Source organism: Oryza glaberrima, chromosome 7 (assembly GCF_000147395.1).
Source record: "Oryza glaberrima chromosome 7, OglaRS2, whole genome shotgun sequence".
In the NCBI taxonomy this organism is placed as follows: Eukaryota; Viridiplantae; Streptophyta; class Magnoliopsida; order Poales; family Poaceae; genus Oryza; species Oryza glaberrima.
Genome location: NC_068332.1, coordinates 16,926,327 through 16,944,033, shown reverse-complemented (window position 1 = coordinate 16,944,033; position 17,707 = coordinate 16,926,327). Strand labels below are relative to the sequence as shown.

The window sequence follows — 17,707 nt, the reverse complement described above, 5'->3', positions numbered from 1 at the left end:
TAAGGAGACGTCCTCTCGAGAGTTTAGAACCCACTCTCCTTCTTTAGGACCTTCTCCAAAACCCACGTCGCATATGTTCCAAATAGCCAGGAGTATTTGGATGTTAGACAACCAACCAAACAGTGCATTAGTGACGCGGCCGGTGGCCCATCAGTTGCTGTGCATTCATGTTAGATTGTTAGCCATCCCCATTTGAGGCGCCCCCATGTACACTCCAAAAGGAGGAGGAAGAAGCGGAAAGAAGAAACGCAGTAAGCCTCACGCAAGCACGCAACACAATCTCGTTTCCGGCCTGCTTCCCGCGCGTAATCAGTGATCTGTGTGAGCTATGGCTCCAGCAACGGCGAGCCCAGCGACGGTGGTGCTGATCCCGTTCTGCGTCCCCGGCCACCTCACGCCCATGCTGGAAGTCGGCAAGCGGATGCTCCGCGTTGGCTTCTGCGGCAACGCCGACGGCGGCCGCGGCGCCATGTCGCTCACCGTGCTCCTCGCGCAGCTGCCGGAGCTTGTCCGCGCGCCCGATCACGAAGAGACCATCCGCCGGGAAGCGGAGGCGTCGGCGGCTGGCTCCGGCCCCAACATCCGGTTCCACTGCCTCCCCGCCGAGAATGTTAGCGTATCTTATCTATTTGGCATGTATTTCATGTTTCCCTTTTGGCCACATCTCTGGATATCTCTCCCGGTTCTGTTTCTATAAATCGGTTGAGTAGATTCAGGAAGGTTGTGTGCCTGTATGTACTCCACATCGGTATCAATACGATTATCGCGTTGAGTCCTATCGTCTCACATGGTATCAGACTCCCCGATCCACCGCTTCCGCTCCTAAACCCTATTTTTCTCGCCGCGGCCATGTCGACCGCCGGCTCCTCCCTCTCCCACGATGCGCTCGTTGACAACATTGTCACAGCAGTGGCCGATGCCATGCGCGCATCTTACCAGCCTCCTCCCGGTCTCAAAGTCGACGATGTGATCACCAAATCCATTGCCGACTCCGCCGCTGACAAGGCTTCCGCCGCTGTGCGCGACGTGCTCTCCACACACCTTCCAGCGCCGCTGGCTGCGTCTGACCTCCCTCCGTCGACGGAAACTACATCACCGTCCACCCTCCCAGAGATCGCGGCGCTGCTCGCCCGTCTCGCCGACGGCCTATCGATCTCGGCTCCAACCATTGGCGCCGTCCTCGACAACACCAACACGCCACCACCCTAAGTCCTCGATGCTGACGCCCGCAACGCCCTTCATACTGAAGCCGTTGCCGTCCTCAACGTCAAGGCACTTGTCCCGGTGACGCTCGACCTCGCCGCTGCAAACTACTCCTGATGGCGCGGTCTGTTCCTCGTGATTCTCGGCAAATATGCCTTGATGGATCACGTCGCCTCCGACGTCCCTCTTCTCGACTAGGCCGATTGGACACAGATGGAGTGTGTCGTCCTTGCCTGGTTGTATGGGACAATATCACATGACCCGCTTCAAGAAGTCATGTCGCCGACCGCCTCTGCTCGCACGGTGTGGCGCGACCTCGAGTTCCAATTCCTCGGCAACCGCGAGCTCCATGCCGTCAACCTCTCCGCCGAGTTCCACACCTTCCAGCAGGGCGACCTCTTCGTCACGGAGTACTGCCGTCGACTTCACACCATGGCGGACAGCCTCGCCGATCTCGGTGAACCACAGAGCGATCACACGCTCGTTCTCACCCTCATCAACGGGTTGAGCCCCAAGTATGGCAATATGCAGTCTTTACTCCCCATGCAAGTTCCGCTTCCTAGTTTTCTCCATGCTAGATCGCAACTGCTGCTTGAAGAAATCACGAAGGGGCATCGTCCGGCGTCCGAAACCGCGACGGCGTTCGTCGCGTCTACCGCTGGCGCCCGCACCGCCTAGAACATCCCCAACAACCAAGGTGGCGGCGGCGGTGGCGGCGGCAGCTTCGGCAACAACTCCCGCAACCGTCGTCACGGACGCAACAATGGTGGCGGCAACAGCGGACAAGGCGGCGGCCACGGCGGATAGACCGCCGGCTCACAGGGAGGACAGGGCACGGGCGGTCAACTGGCCGGCCAACAGGCCAGCGCCCCTCGCCAGGCCCAGCAGTGGCCCACTCCTTTCAACCCATGGGCTGGCACTATACATATGTGGCCTGGGCAGGCCCCAAGCATATTGGGCCGGCCTCCTTTTGCTGGGGCAGTTTTTCCTGGGCTGCAGGCATCTCCCGCATACAGTGCTGGGCTGGGCCAATTCGACCAGCCTGGTGCTCTCCCACCGCACGCGAGTCTGCCGCCCCTCCAGCTCCCTGGGCCATCGGTGTACTCGGCCGCCCCTTCGGTGGTGCCACCCTCTCCTGTTGTGGTGCCATCACCGCAGTGGGCCGGCCCCTCCCAGTGGGACCCACAGGCGCTCGCGAGCTCCTTCAACACGGCAACGTTGACTCCACCACCTTCCAACGAGTGGTACATGGACTCAGGTGCATCTTCTCACATGATTGCTCATTCCGGTATCCTTAGTGCATCCTTTCCACCAAACCACTTACAACCCTCCCACATAGTTGTCGGTAATGGTTCTCTCATACCTATAACTGCCACGAGCACTGCCTATTTACATCACCCTAACCACTCTTTTGTGCTTAACGATGTTTTAGTCTCTCCACATATTATTAAGGATCTCATCTCTGCTCGCCGTTTTGCTCGTGATAATTGGTGTGCTGTTTCACTTGAAACTTTTGGCCTTTCTGTGAAGGATTATCAAACCAGGATCGAGATCGCCAGGTGCAATAGCTCAGGAGACCTCTACCCCCTCTCAGCGGACACTCTCCCTTCGGCAGCCTCTACCCACGCCTTTGTAGCTTCATCCTCCAACACCGACCTCTGGCATCGCCGGCTCGGCCACCTTGGTCATGAGGCTCTCACTCGCTTGGCTCAGGCTTCCGTCATTCCTCCCCCGAAAGGCGCCACCTCCCTTTGTCACGCTTGTCAGCTTGGTCGGCATGTCCGACTTCCCTTTACTACGAGTCTTACTAGAGCTAGAGCAAAGTTTGAGCTTATTCATTGTGATTTGTGGACATCTCCAGTTGTTAGTGTATCTGGGTTTAAATACTACTTGGTTATCCTTGATGATTTTTCTCATTATGTGTGGACCTTCTCGTTAAAGTTTAAATCCGACACCTTCTCCACTTTGTCCCACTTTTTCGCTTTTGTGAAGACACAATTCTCCACCACTATCCAGAACATACAGTGTGACAACGGTCGTGAGTTTGACAACTCCAGTGCACGAAGTTTCTTCCTTACGAACGGTGTCTCTCTCCGTTTGTCATGCCCCCACACCTCCCCCCCAGAACGGTAAGGCCGAGCGCATGTTACGTTCCCTTAATAACATAGTTCGCTCCCTCCTGTTTCAGGCCAGCCTCCCACCACCTTTTTGGGTAGAAGCCCTCCACACAGCCACCCACCTCATTAACCGCCATCCCACCAAGACTCTCCAACACTACACACCGTTCTTCGCCCTTTATGGTGCCCATCCCTCCTACACACACCTTAGAGTTTTCGGCTGCAAGTGTTACCCCAACCTCTCCGCCACCACTCCCCACAAACTCGCGCCTCGCTCCGTCATGTGTGTGTTTTTAGGATATCCTAAGGATCACAAAGGGTACCGGTGTTTTGATCCTTCCTCCAACAGGGTCTATATTTCGCGTCATGTGGTGTTTGACGAGCACTCTTTTCCATATGCTGAGATGGCCAACCATGCAGATGCTGCTAACCTTGATTTTCTCGAGGATTTTTCTGCTACAGTACCAGCTCCGATTAGACATCGCCAACACACCAGGGCCCCAGCATCGGTCCCAGCATCGATCTCCCCTGCTGGCTCCCAGGCCGGCTCGCCTCCGGGGCCGCCTCGGCCTCTCGGGCCAGCGTCGCCTGGGCCGGCCTCCTCGGCTGGCTCCTCTACCGGGCCGTCCGCGTCACCTGCCAGGCCGTCCGCATCGCCTGGGCCGGCCTTCCCGGCTGGCTCCTCTACCGGGCTGTCCGCTACGCCTGGGCCGGCCTCCCCAGCTGGCTCCTCCACCGAGCCGGACTCGCCACCTCGCGGGCCGCCTGCATCACCGACGGATGGGCCGCCTGCCTCTCCTGGGACGTGGTCCATCAACTCGGCTCTCCCGTCGGCTGCTTCTTCCTCTACACGGGCGTCTCTACCTGTCACGGTGCCACTTGATCTGACGCATTTTCTTCCACCAAGTGGTGCCACCATGCGTCCACGCAACGCCCGTGCTCCTGGTACCTTGCCGCCGCCATCACAGGTCGGTGCTCCTGTCAACGACCACACAATGGTCACGCGTGCGAAGGCCGGTATACATTGTCTAGTTCAGTGCCTCAAGCTGCATGCTGCTCCTCTGTCTCCAGTACCCCGCACATATCGTGCCACACTGGCCGACCCACACTGGCGTATGGCCATGGAGGAAGAGTACAATGCTCTCTTGGCCAATCGCACTTGGGAGCTCGTCCCGCGTCCTCATGGCGCCAACATCGTCACCAGCAAGTGGATCTTTCGACACAAGTTTCAGGCGGATGGTTCCCTCGACCGCTACAAGGCACGATGGGTTCTCCGTGGCTTCACTCAGCGCCCCAGCATCGACTTCGATGAGACCTTTAGTCGGTTGTCAAGACATCCACTGTCCACACCGTGCTGAGCTTGGCAGTCTCTCGGGACTGGCCCATTCACCAGCTTGATGTCAAGAATGCCTTTTTGCATGGGACTTTACAGGAGACAGTGTTTTGCTCTTAGCCTACTGGGTTTGTCGATGCTTCCAAACCTGACTTTGTATGCCGTCTGAACAAGTCTCTTTATGGTTTGAAGCAAGCTCCCCGCGCTTGGTACAGCCGTTTTGCCAGCTTCCTCCTCTCCATTGGATTCACAAAAGCGAAGTCTGACACCTCTCTGTTCATCTTCCGTCGCGGGACTGACATGGTCTATCTTCTGCTCTATGTTGATGACATTGTACTCACTGCTTCTACTGGTGACCTTCTCCGTTGGACCATCCGTGCTCTCCAGTCAGAGTTTGCCATGAAGGATCTTGGTGCCTTACATCACTTCCTCGGGATCAGTGTCTGCCGCACTCCGTCTGGCCTTGCACTCAATCAGCAACAGTACAGTGTTGAGATTCTTAAGCGTGCTGGGATGACCGACTATAAGCCTTGCTCCACTCCTATTGATACCAACGCCAAGCTTTCCTCCGCCGATGGCGCTCTGGTTGCTGACCTGACTAACTTTCGCAGCCTTGCTGGTGCTCTTCAGTATCTCACCTTCACCCGGCCGGATATTGCTTATGCTATTCAGCAGGTCTGCCTGCACATGCATGACCTGCGAGAACCGCACCTTGCTGCTCTGAAGCGCATCCTCCGATACGTGCGTGGTACTTTGGACTACAGTCTTCGCTTCCATCGCTCTCCCACTGTTGACCTGGTGGCTTATTCTGATGCTGATTGGGCCGGTTGTCCCGACACACGGCGTTCCACCTCCGGTTACGCTATCTTCCTCGGTGATAACCTCATCTCTTGGTCATCTAAGCGTCAGAACACGGTTTCATGTTCCAGTGCCGAGGCTGAGTATAGGGTTGTCGCCAATGTAGTGGCTGAAACATGCTGGCTTCGCCAACTTCTCCATGAGTTACATATTCCTCCCTCCACGGCTACTCTTGTTTATTGTGACAATGTCAGCGTAGTTTACCTTTCCACCAATCCCGTGCAGCATCAACAGACCAAGCATGTTGAGATCGATCTTCACTTTGTTCATGATCGTGTTGCCGCTGGAGCTGTACGAGTTCTTCACATGCCCACAACATCACAATTTGCTGATATCTTCACCAAGGGACTGCCTACGACTGTGTTCTTAGAATTTTGGTCCAATCTCAACGTCCGTCAGGCCGACGCTGTGACTGCGGGGGGGTGTTAGCGTATCTTATCTATTTGGCATGTATTTCATGTTTCCATTTTGGCCACACCTCCGGATATCTCTCCCGGTTCTGTTTCTATAAATCGGTTGAGTAGATTCAGGAAGGTTGTGTGCCTATATGTACTCCACATCGGTATCAATATGATTATCGCGTTGAGTCCTATCGTCTCATAGAGAAGCTCCCCGACTACCGCCGCGGCGAGGACTTCATGTCCCGGTTCATGCAGCAGCACGCGTCGCACGCCAGGGAGGCCATCGCCGGCCTCAAGTCCCGCGTCGCCGCTGTGGTCTTGGACTTGTTCGGCACCACGTTGCTCGACGTCACCCGCGAGCTCGGCCTCCCTGGGTACATGTACTTCACGTCCGCCGTCTCCATGCTCTCGCTCGTGCTGCGGTTGCCGGCGCTGGACAAGGAGGTGCTTGTGGATTTCAAGGAGATGGATGGCGACGTCGACTTACCGGGGTTGCTGCCGGTGCCGGCGGCTCTGTTGCCGACGCCTGTGATGAAGAAGGATTGCAACTACGAGGGGTTCGTGTACCACGGGAACTGCTACATGGAGGCCATGGGGATCATCATCAACACGGTGGCTGAGCTCGAGCCGGCCATCCTCGCGGCCATCGCCGATGGCCGGTGCGTGCCGGGACGCCGCGTTCCGGCCATCTACACGGTCGGTCCCGTGCTGTCTTTCAAGCCGCCGCCCGAGAAGCCGCACGAGTGCATGCAGTGGCTCGACGCGCAGCCTCCGGCCTCCGTCGTGTTCCTCTGCTTCGGGAGCATGGGCAGCCTCACGCCGCCACAGGTACTTGAGGTGGCGCACAGCCTGGAGCGCAGCGGGCACCGCTTCCTATGGGTGCTGCGAGGCCAGCCAGCCACCAGCATGCCATACCCAACGGACGCCGTCGTCAACGAGCTCCTCCCGGAGGGGTTCTTGGAGAGGACCAAGGAGAAGGGCCTCATGTGGTCCAAGTGGGCGCCGCAGAAGGAGATCCTCGCCCACCCGGCCATCGGTGGCTTCGTGACGCACTGCGGGTGGAACTCGACGCTAGAGAGCCTGTGGAACGGCGTGCCGCTGGTGCCGTGGCCTCTGTACGCGGAGCAACACCTGAACGCCTTCAAGCTCGTGGCAGCCATGGGCGTCGCCGTGGAGATGAAGGTGGACAGGAAGCGGGACAACTTGGTGGAGGCGGCGGAGCTGGAGCACGCGGTGTGGTGCCTGATGGACGACTCGTCGGAGGAGGGGAGGATGGCGAGGGAGAAGGCGGCGGAGGCGAAGGCCGTGTGCCGGAACGCCGTGGAGGAAGACGGGTCGTCGTTCGTGGCGTTGCAAAAGCTCTCGCAAGAGATGATCCATGTGTCGTCCAAATAGTTACAAAATTTCCGAACGAGATATTGGTCTACTCCATCCGTCTAAATAAACCAATCCAAAAATAAATCAATTATTAACGAACAGGCTGTACGGTAAATAACAGTATCACAGCTGTTGTGTCCCAAACTCCCAATCAGTTACTCCCCCATCCTAAAAAGAATCAACCTAGAAGGGAATGTGACTCCTGTTTATGTATGTGGATATAAGAGGTGTATATATAAATTGTCCTAAGAGGGGTCACATGCTCTTCTAAGTTGATTCTTTTTGGAATGGAGAGTGTAGTATTTTAAGCAGTCTGCGTGGAGAGCTCCTCGTAGAGCTTATGCACCGCCATGTCCGACGACCCGCCCTCCTCCACAGCCTTCCGGCACACGGCCTTCATCTCCGCCGCCTTCTCCCTTGCCTTCCTCCCTTCCTCCGACCCACCCATCAGCGACCTCACCGCGCGCTCCACCTCCGACGCCTCGACGAAGTTGTTCCGTTTCCTGTCCACCTTCATGGCCACGGCCACGCCCATGGCGGCCACCAGCGTGAACGCGTTCATGTGCTGCTCCGCGTAGAGCGGCCACGGCACCATCGGCACGCCGAACCACAGGCTCTCCAGCGTCGAGTTCCACCCGCCGTGCGTCACGAACCCGCCCACGGCGGCGTGCGCGAGGATCTCCTTCTGCGGCGCCCACGTCGGCCACACGAGAGCTCTCCCTCTCGTCCTCTCCAGGAAACCCTCCGGGAGAAGCTCGTCGAGATCGGCGTCGGTGGGATTCATGCTGCCGCCGGCGGCCGGAGCGCCGCGCAGCACCCACAGGAACCGGTGCCCGCTGCGTTCCAGGCCGTGCGCCACCTCGAGCACCTGCGGCGGCGCGAGGCTGCCCATGCTCCCGAAGCAGAGGAACACGACGGAGGCCGGAGGCTGCGCGTCGAGCCACCGCACGCACTCGTGCGGCGGGTCATCGGAGGGCGGGGTGAACGAGATCACCGGGCCTACCGGATGGATCACCGGGGCACGGACTCCCGGCGTGACGCGGCCGTCGGCGATGGCGGCAAGGACGCTCCGCTCGATCTCGCGCACCGTGTTGACGATAATGCCGTTGGCTTCCATGAAACGCCTGCCGTGGTACACGAACCACGTGTAGTTCGGGTTCTTCTTGTCCATCACCGGCATCGGCAGCGACGACGGCGGCACCGGCGGCAACCCTGGGATGTCCACCTCGCCGTCCATCTCCTCGAACTCCACGGTGACCTCCCCCTCCAGCGCCGGCAGGCGCAACAAGAGCGCGAGGCACGCGGCATTGGAGGTGAAGTACACGTAGGCCGGGACGGCGAGCTCCCGGGCCACGTCGAGCAGCGTCGTGCAAAAGAAGTCGATGACGAGGCCGGCCACCGGGCAGTCCAGGCCGGAGACGGCCGCCCTCACGTGGTCCGCGTGGAGCTGCACGAAGCGGGAGACGAACTCCTCGACGCCCGCGCAGCCGGTCGGGGGCTCGACGGCGGGGAGGTGGCGGAAGCGGATGTCGAGGCCCGATGCCTCCTCCCGGCGCACGGTGGCGGCGACGGCGGACGCGTACTCCTTCCTCGGCGGCTGCATGACGAGCACCGTGAGCGAGAGGCCTCCGCCGCCGCGGCAGCCGAGCAGCCGCTTGCCGGCGTCGAGCAGGGACATGAGGTGGCCGGTGCCCCAGGTTGGCAGCAGCACGAGGGTCGGGATCGCCATTTTAGTGCGAGATGGCTACTATTAGCTGCAAAGATAAGATGCTCGGGAAGTTTGGAGTTGCGAAGAAGCTATAAAAGGTGAGTGAATTATTGTGGTTGTTGGTTGCATCCAAAGCACGCGCGAGCTGCGTGTGTACAACCACCGGTGGGTAGGTACCAATTCTGCGTTGCGTTGCACCACACGTTCTCCGGCCCATCTGGGCCTGTGGGATTTGGGACGATTCTCATGAAGTGATGCGTATCCGGTGGTAACTTTTTACGGTAGATCTTATTACTAGATCAAAGCTCAAATCGCCGAAGCACTTTCTACACGGAACAGTAGAATTAGGCACCTTATCTACAAAGCGGCATTGAATTGTTGTAGTTTAGAGAAAGTACGCAAATAAAATAATAAATATAGCCGCAAGACTGTTTAGAGCAAGCACAACAAGAGCGGTAGCCGCTGACTATAGGCTATAGCTCACGTGAGGGGAAAAAACATTTTTTTATGAGATATAGGAGTTGATTTTGAACTATGTTTGTGGACTGATATATTACATGTTAATATATCTTCTCAATTTTTTTAATAACTATTTAAGTGACATTCAACAATGAGGGGATATCCCCTCGAGAGATCAAAATCCACTCCCCTCAAGTGAGGCCATCCTTGTCTTGTCTACGAGGAACTCACCGGAAAACTGTTTTAAACACTCGGATGGATGTCCACCCATTTTTTCATGTCATCTAAATAATTATGATTTTTTTTAAAAAAAATTGACATGATAGGTTAATATGTAATATATCACTTCACAAACATGCAAGTTCAAATTCGACTTCTACAAATTGTAACAAAAATAACAAATCTGACTGTGAATATACGTATACTAGTTAGAGTTTAATTTGTTATTTTTATTACAACTTGTAGAAGTCGAATTTGAACTTGTATGTTTGTGAAGTGATATATTACATATTAACCTATCTTATAAAATTTTTTCGAATTTTTTCATAATCATTTAGGTGGCATGAAAGAAACAGGTGGATGTCCACCCGAGAGATTAGAATCCATCCTCGGAACTCACCGTCCTCGTTCTCCACGCACACATTTTTCAGATTGTTAAACAGTGCGTTGTTTGTAAAAAGTTTCTATATGAAAGTTGCTCTCAAAAAATCATACTAATTCTTTTTTTAAAAAAAATAGCAAATACTTAATTAATTATGCGCTAATGAGTCGCTCTATTTTACGTGCTAGTTCCCAACCTGACCAAACGAACACACGAGGTGAGTCGGCTTACAAGTCAAACCCTAAAGCCAAAGCAAACATATAACAGAACTGTTGAATTTTTACAATTTTTCAAAAGTTTAAAGCAGGATTTCAAAAAATCAAGCTAAACAAGCATGTATCTTTTCATTTGATTTTTTAAGTCATAAATTATTTTTACACTAAAAGATAGGTTGTTGTAGGTTTCTAATTTTTCCTTATAAAAAGTGAAGGTAGGACTTTACCTTTAAACTTAAGTCGTAAAAAGCTACTGACTTTTAAATTCTGAAAGGAAAACAGAAATCATCTTGAAAGTCTAAACTAATAAGTCTAAACCTAACGAGGATATCAAAAAAGAAATGGTTTTAATAATTTTTTTATTTGTATGAAATAGAATTAGGATTCTCATCTTAAATTAATTTGAGGTCTAATACAAACCATTAGAAAAGAAATCTAATCTGAACCAAAAGGGACCTATATCGGTAATGCAATAGCTATCTTGTAATATGTTACTACTTGCTATGGGATCATTTTGTAATTCTCTCTAGTCTCTATCGTTCATCCAATAAATATTCAAAAAATATTGTACTTGCTCTTTTCACGTGCTATAGCTCGGTGACAAATGTACTACCAACTGACAAATGTTCATGACATTGGTGTATGTATGAAATTGTGTGCTAGGTCTATCAGGCGAGAATGAGCTTGATGGTTGCTGTTGTCCCCGGTAGTGGCTTTTGTGTTTACCTGAACTTTTTTTATGCCAGTACCATGAGACTCTGTTCCTGTTTGTTTTTGGTTTTGTTTCAAAGCTGAGCAATGAAATTGCCTGTGATATAAAAATGAAACTTAAACCATGTAAGTTTTCTATAAGTAAATTTTCACTGTTATGAAATTTCCAGCGATGACTCTGTGATGGAATGATGTAGCTGATGAAACTAAGTTGGGACTTTTTTATGGATAAGCTGGTAAGTAGGAGTAGTACACTAGCAGTGGCAGTACAGTAGAATTAGATGAACCAAAGAGATGTGGCAAAGCCAAGGAAATAATTTTGTCTTCCACTCATCAAGAAAAATGCAGTGTGTAGGTATGTAGGTTGATTTTTCTGAACACAAGATGGTATGTAGGTTGATTGTTCTGGAAAATAGTAAGCTGAAAACATGAGACGATAAATAATTGTTCAGTGTTTTTCTTGTTACCCCAAAGATTTAGATATATAGAACATTTTGGCAAATTTTGGTCTGACAAATAAAATGTTCAGTATGTCATTTCTGTTTTAACTTGAGTTTCCATTCGGACTACAGAAGCTGATCTGATGTTATATTTCTCTTTAAGATACATCCAGCATTTAGGGAATTGCAATGATTTAGTGTTTCAAATTTAGTTCATTTCTGTCCAGCAAGCATGAGGTGTAACTCTCATAAGGGTTGTGTTTCTATTGATCTTGCTGCTGCTATGGAGCAGAGCTGTTGATTGCTTCAATTTCCTGAGTTGCCTGATGCACCTTATCGTGTTGATGTGTGGTTGCTCTGTCGCTGTTCTTTCTTCGTGATGGTTGATGACTGTACTGTGCTGAAAGCTACTCCTAGTATGGCGGTTTGATGACGAAAGCCGCTGGAATAGCGCTCATGATGGCTGCTAGCTGAAAACAACTGTTGGTTCCTGCTGCTTGGTTCCTGATGGCGCTGGGGAGATCTGCGTTAGGCAGGAGCACGTGGGGGGAGATTGGTTTCGGGGCAGGGACGCGCGATCGCGCTCCGCACGGGAGCAGGAGAAAAACGGGATTTCTGTTAGTAGTTTAGTGGGAAAAAAAAATCCAAATTACCCTCTCAAACTAAACTATTATGGTTATATAAAGAGGGTTGCTATATAACGGAATCCCGTTTTCGAACTGGATGATCCTGAATAAGTATCAGGTGTGATACCTATCAGGTAACAGACGATTCTACACACGTTTCAGATGATACTTACGAGTATCAGGTGATACTTATCAGGTATCATGCGATTTCTACCACGTATCACGTGATACTCGGGAGGTATCATGTGATACCTGTCAGGTATCAGACGATTTCTACCACGTATCGCATGATACTCGTGAGGTATCATGTGATACATGTCAGGTATCAGACGATTTCTACCATGAATCGCATGATACTCGCGAGTTATCAGGTATCAGGTGATTCCTACTAGATATAGTTGGGCATCCCGTTGGGGGAGGAGCATCCCGACGGCGCGGCCAGCCCCCTACAGCCGTCCCCTGTAGACGAGGTTGGGCGCCTTCTCGCCGCTCTCCGACACGATGTTCGACGCCGCGAACCCGCCCGTGGCGACCCGAAGCTCCGCCTGCGAGAACTCCGCGAATGTTGGGACCTCCGCCCCCACGGTAGGCCGAGCCTGAGCCGACGGCGCCGCAAAGGAGGCCTGGTGCGCGTTGAGGGTGAAAGACGGGTGGCGTGGGCGCGACGGCGGCGGCGACAGGGACGAGCGCGACGGCGGCGGCAGGGGGCAGGTGTGGCACTACAGAGGAGGCCTGGTGCGCGTTGAAGGCTTCGACCGCGTCGCGTGGGTGAGAATCGCGTCGTGGAGGAGGAGCATCCCGTTGGGGGACGGTATCCCGTCCCCTAGCAAATTCAAAAACCAAACATTATTCACCTTCAACTTTTTATAGAACGTATTACTCCTGACAAACTTCGGACCGGTTTTAATTTTACGTGACACATACGTGACCGTCCAGTCAGTATAAAAAATATAAAAAAGGTGGTGACCGAGTAAAGAAGCTAAACTGATAAGTGGACCCCCACCATTTTTTTTAACTTTTTTATGCTCAGTGGACTGCCACATGTGCGTTAAATAAGACCAAAATCGTTTTGGAGTCGAGGAGGGAGTAATTCGTCCAGTATGAATAGTTTGAGAATGAAGAATGTCTGTTTGTTGAATTGAGAGGGGTAATTCGGATTGCCACAATAGTTCAGGTCGTAATTCGATATTTTTCCTAGTTTAATTGACCCAGTTTTTTTTTGTTTTAGGAAATCAATTTTAGGTTTTCTTTTGGAGGGGTGAGTATTTTCACTTCTTATATTCAATTTAGAAAACCTAAAAGCAGAATTTTGGGTTGTATTATTACTAATCTGTTGATGATGCACTTAAAGGATCTGGATTTAGGTCTATAAGGTCGTGTCCAGACTCTGAGACTGTGTTTAGTTCTGAAAGTGCATCTAGGCACCTAATAATTTTGATGATTGATTACAATGCGATTAGAGAGGACTAACACTTTTATTCAAGCAAATGTGAAGGTTGTTATGTCCTCGACATGTTGTAATGAGATGCATACCCCGTGAATGCGACATCACGATGCAATGCGACAATGATCAAATGGTATATTGTATCTTTTACCTTGCATTATGTCGTAGGAATGTCGTACTATTAAGAGGGATACCACATGCATATTATTGGTAGAACACTAGTGCTCAAAATGCTTCATCTTTGTATGAGTTGAAAAACCTAAGCCAAAATTTCAATTCCGAGTTGTTTCACTTGTCACAACACTTACACCGGGTTTCTTTTCAAGTTTTTCAACATCTCTTGAAGGTTTTGGACCATGTTTTATGTTGGGTTTGATAGCCCACGAAACTAGCTTTCCATAGAGTCCAAGATCTTCGAAATCGGAGTTCGGAGTAAAAAGTTATTGCATTTTTACTTGAGCAACATCAGACTATCCGATGTATCGGACTATCCGATTTTTCACATAACTTCACTCTCTGTCTTTGTTTGAAAAATCCTTTCGAGTGAGTTTTTCGATGTGTCGGAGTATCCGATGTTGGATTAGATAGTCCGATGATACAGAGACTCCGAAATTTCATGGAACTTGAGTCTCTGTTTGAGGACGAAGTTTTTGCTTCTACAATATCGGACACTCCGATTTAACATCAGATAGTCCAATGTCTCGGAAAGTCCGAAATTTCATAGAACTTCGTTCTCTGTTTCTCGTTGCCTTGGAGGTTTAAAATATCGGACTATCCGATCTTGTATCGGACTATCCGACGTGGGCTGAAAGATTCCCCTCCAACAATCATATTTTGGGGATCTATATAAACCCCCCCACCTAACCTTTTTTTAGGTTACCCAACTCATGTCATTTTCATTTACTTTGGGTTGAGCTTGGTGCTAAGGTGCTTTGGATCTTTGAGCTCTTTCTCCCTCTCTCAAATCCCTCCTCGTTCTTTGTATGGTGGATCTTGGTGATTGTGGATTTGGTGTTTGAGGGCCTAGTGTGTGTTTCACTTGATCTTGAGCACTAGGGTTTGACCAAGAGTTGTGTGGTGTTTGTTACTCTTGGAGGTTGAGGACTCCTAGACGGCTAGGTGTCACTCCCGAGCTACCGATCTACGTGTGGTTGGCCGGGAGAAGTTTGTGGAGGCCGGATCTCGCCTCCGCAAGGAAAGAGATAACCCTTAGTGGAAGGAGGAGTGCTTAGTGCAACCTCTTGAGGAAAGGGTTAGCAAAGACCCGGCTCTTAGTGAGCTCCTCAACGGAGAGTAGAATCCCCTCAAGGATTTGAACTCCGGGAACAACTTCGTGAACTTCATCATTGGTGATCTCCCTTCATCCTCCTTTTAGCTTTGCTTAATTGTGCCGCTATAGATCTAGTCGTTGTTTGTGCTTTACTCTTGTTTGTGTGATAGATCTACTTGTTGTGCTTTATTAGTGGATCAGACAGTTTGATCCAACATTAGACTATCTGATATTTTCGGATAGTCTGATTGTGGATCAGACTTTCCGACCTTATTTCAGTTTTAGTTTTCGCATAAAGTTTAAAATTGGCCTATTCACCCCCCTCTAGGCCTAATTGACCCTTTCAAGTTCCACGTCAAAATTAAAAGTTTGATTAAAATTAGAAGTTTGAAGAAAAAAGTTAGAAGTTTATGTATGTAGGAAAGTTTTAATGTGATAAAAAAGTTGAAAGTTTGAAGAAAAAGTTGATTACTAAACTGAGTAAGGCTGCAGAGTGCAGATCAGCAGAAACGGTGCCGAGAGCCTGAGAGGAGTTAAGTCCATAGAAAATCATCATTAATAATGACCCGAGTACAAGACTGCATTTCAGTGTTACTGTAGTGCAAACAAGACACGCATATGGCACAAACAGTACAAGCGGCATCATCTCTTATTACTTCGACTTCGAAAACGTGACGTGCAACAATTTTCACGTATGCTCATTTCTTCGGGAGCGCCGCGCCCTGGTGCAGCGCCTCGGAGAGCCTCTGCAGCGCGGCGTGCGACGAGCCGCCGCCCGCCGCCACGGCGCTCCGGCACACGGCCTTCATCTCCGCCGCCTTCTCCCTCGCCTTCTTCCCCTCCTCCGACGCATCGTCCATCAGCGACCTCACCGCGCGGTCCAGCTCCGCCGCCTCCACGAAGTTGTCCCGCTCCCTGTCCACCCCGAGCGGCACGGCCACGCCCATGTCGCGCACCAGCTCGAACGCGTTCAGGTGCTGCTCCGCGTACAGCGGCCACGGCGCCATCGGCACGCCGTGCCACAGGCTCTCCAGCACCGAGTTCCACCCGCCGTGCGTCACGAAGCCGCCGATGGCCGGGTGGGCGAGGATCTCCTTCTGCGGCGCCCACGTCGGCCACACCATGCCCCTCCCCTTGGTCCTCTCCAGGAACCCCTCGGGGAGGAGCTCGTCGAGGTTCGCGTCCGTCGGGTGCTCCGACCCGTCGGGCGCGCCGGTGCCTGACTCGGCGGCGGGCGGCGGGCCACGCAGGACCCAGAGGAAGCGGTGGCCGGAACGCTCCAGCGCGGCGGTGATCTCCACCACCTGCGCCGCCTCGAACCAGCCCATGCTCCCGAAGCAGAGGAACACCACCGACGCCGGCGGCTGCCCGTCGAGCCACGCGATGCACTCGTGCGGCGGCTCGGAGCTGTCCCTCTTGTCGTTGCCGCCGAGCGAGAGCACGGGGCCGATGGGGTACACTGGCGGCGCGGCGCGCCCCGGCACGCACCGGCCGTCCGCGATGGCGGCGAGGGGCCCCGGCTCGAGCTCGTCGGCGGTGTTCGCGATGATGCCCGTGGCGTCCATGAAGCGGTCGCCGAGGCGCACGAACCACGTGTAGTTGGGGCTCTTCTTGTCCACCACCGGGCACGGCATGGACGCCGGCGGCAGAGGCGGCAGGCCGGGCACGTCCACCTCCCCGTCCACCTCGTGGAACTCCACGGCGACCCGGTCGTGGAGCACTGGGAGGTGCAGCATGAGCGCGAGCATGGCGCCGGTGGACGACATGAAGACGTAGGACGGCACGCCGAGGTCGCGCGCCACGTCGACCATGGGCGCGGCGAACATGTCGAGCACGAGCGCGGAGACGGGGCGCCCCATCCCGGCGACGGCGTCCCTGACGTGCGGCGCGTGCAGGTGGATGTACCGCGCGATGAACTCCTCCACGCCGGCGGCGTCGGCGGGCGGGTCGACGGCGGGGAGGCGGTGGAAGCGGATGTCGAGGCCCGACGCGGCCTCGCGGCGGACGTGCGCCTCGACCTCGGAGCCCGCCTCGTCGGTGGGCGGGCGCATGACGAGCAGCGTGATGGAGAACTCCCTGCCGCCGCCGGCGCCGGCGAGGAGCACGCGCTTGCAGGACTCGAGCATGGACATGAGGTGGCCGGAGCCCCACTCCGGCAGGAGCACCAGCGCCGGCGCCGGCGTCGCCATACTCTCGCTCTCTAGCTGATCACCGTCTGCAGCAGTAGTGTTCGTTCGGCGCAACACTCTATTAGTTGGACTAGCTAGCTAGTAGCTAATAATGGATAATTGAATACAACAACTCGTGATTGATCACACTAGCTGCCTGCGAGATAAGGTTAAAATTCACTACACGACCAGTGACACTTGTACTAGAAGTATCGCAGTAGAGGTGGCGAATTTCGACTAGGTGGTCAAAATGTGGAAAAATGAGCAGAAAAGACGGTTTGATCGAGAACAATTCGGAGTTTGGGCACGTCGTGATTCGCTGGTTGGGTTTCCCTGTTGAAGACTATTCGCCGAATAATTAGCCGTGATCTCAGCGCATTGAGACGCTGCCCGCGACGGGGACCGTGGAGCGCCAGCGCTCCGATTGTACGATGTGACAATTTGCCAATTTCTTTTAGATAATGGATCTTCATTGATCCGACAATTTGCCAATTTCTTTTAGATAATGGATCTTCATTGATCCGACAATTTGCCAATTTGGTCGCGTGGTGCCACCCTCCACTCGCTCACGAATCTTACTAATGGCCTGTTTGGATGCCATCACATTTGATGGTTTGACACTAATTAGAAATATTAAACGTAGAATATTGATAAAATCTATTCCATAACCATGTACTAATTCGCGAGACGAATCTATTGAGCCTGATTAATCCATGATTAGCCTATGTGATGCTAGTGCTAATAATAAATTAATTAGGCTTAGAAAACTTGTCTCA

The 17,707-nt window shown here is 52.7% G+C and overlaps 3 protein-coding genes across 3 annotated transcripts; 1 reads left to right on the top strand and 2 right to left on the bottom strand.

The window, feature by feature from the left end:
* The first annotated feature begins 152 nt into the window (after positions 1 to 152).
* LOC127780247 (anthocyanidin 3-O-glucosyltransferase 2-like) lies at positions 153 to 7,307 on the top strand. The gene is made up of 2 exons (XM_052307173.1): positions 153 to 610; positions 6,120 to 7,307. Exons 1-2 carry the CDS (start codon positions 329 to 331, stop codon positions 7,305 to 7,307), a joined length of 1,470 nt encoding a protein of 489 aa, XP_052163133.1. The 5' UTR covers positions 153 to 328.
* Positions 7,282 to 9,136, bottom strand: LOC127778401 (anthocyanidin 3-O-glucosyltransferase 2-like). Its single transcript, XM_052304997.1, has one exon. It carries the CDS (start codon positions 9,016 to 9,018, stop codon positions 7,594 to 7,596), a length of 1,425 nt encoding a protein of 474 aa, XP_052160957.1. The 5' UTR covers positions 9,019 to 9,136; the 3' UTR covers positions 7,282 to 7,593.
* A 6,156-nt stretch (positions 9,137 to 15,292) lies between these two features.
* LOC127778325 (anthocyanidin 3-O-glucosyltransferase 2-like) lies at positions 15,293 to 17,072 on the bottom strand. The gene has a single exon (XM_052304912.1). The coding sequence runs from the start codon at positions 16,950 to 16,952 to the stop codon at positions 15,462 to 15,464; it is 1,491 nt and encodes a 496-aa protein (XP_052160872.1). The 5' UTR covers positions 16,953 to 17,072; the 3' UTR covers positions 15,293 to 15,461.
* Between the last annotated feature and the right edge of the window lie 635 nt (positions 17,073 to 17,707).

Bases quoted from the DNA above. Each gene is read 5' to 3' on its own strand.
- LOC127778325 (XM_052304912.1), bottom strand. From the start codon at position 16,952: ATGGCGACGCCGGCGCCGGCGCTGGTGCTCCTGCCGGAGTGGGGCTCC.
- LOC127778401 (XM_052304997.1), bottom strand. From the start codon at position 9,018: ATGGCGATCCCGACCCTCGTGCTGCTGCCAACCTGGGGCACCGGCCAC.
- LOC127780247 (XM_052307173.1), top strand. From the start codon at position 329: ATGGCTCCAGCAACGGCGAGCCCAGCGACGGTGGTGCTGATCCCGTTC. The intron at 611-6,119 runs GTTAGCGTATCT...CTCATAGAGAAG, and splicing joins ACTGCCTCCCCGCCGAGAAT to CTCCCCGACTACCGCCGCGG.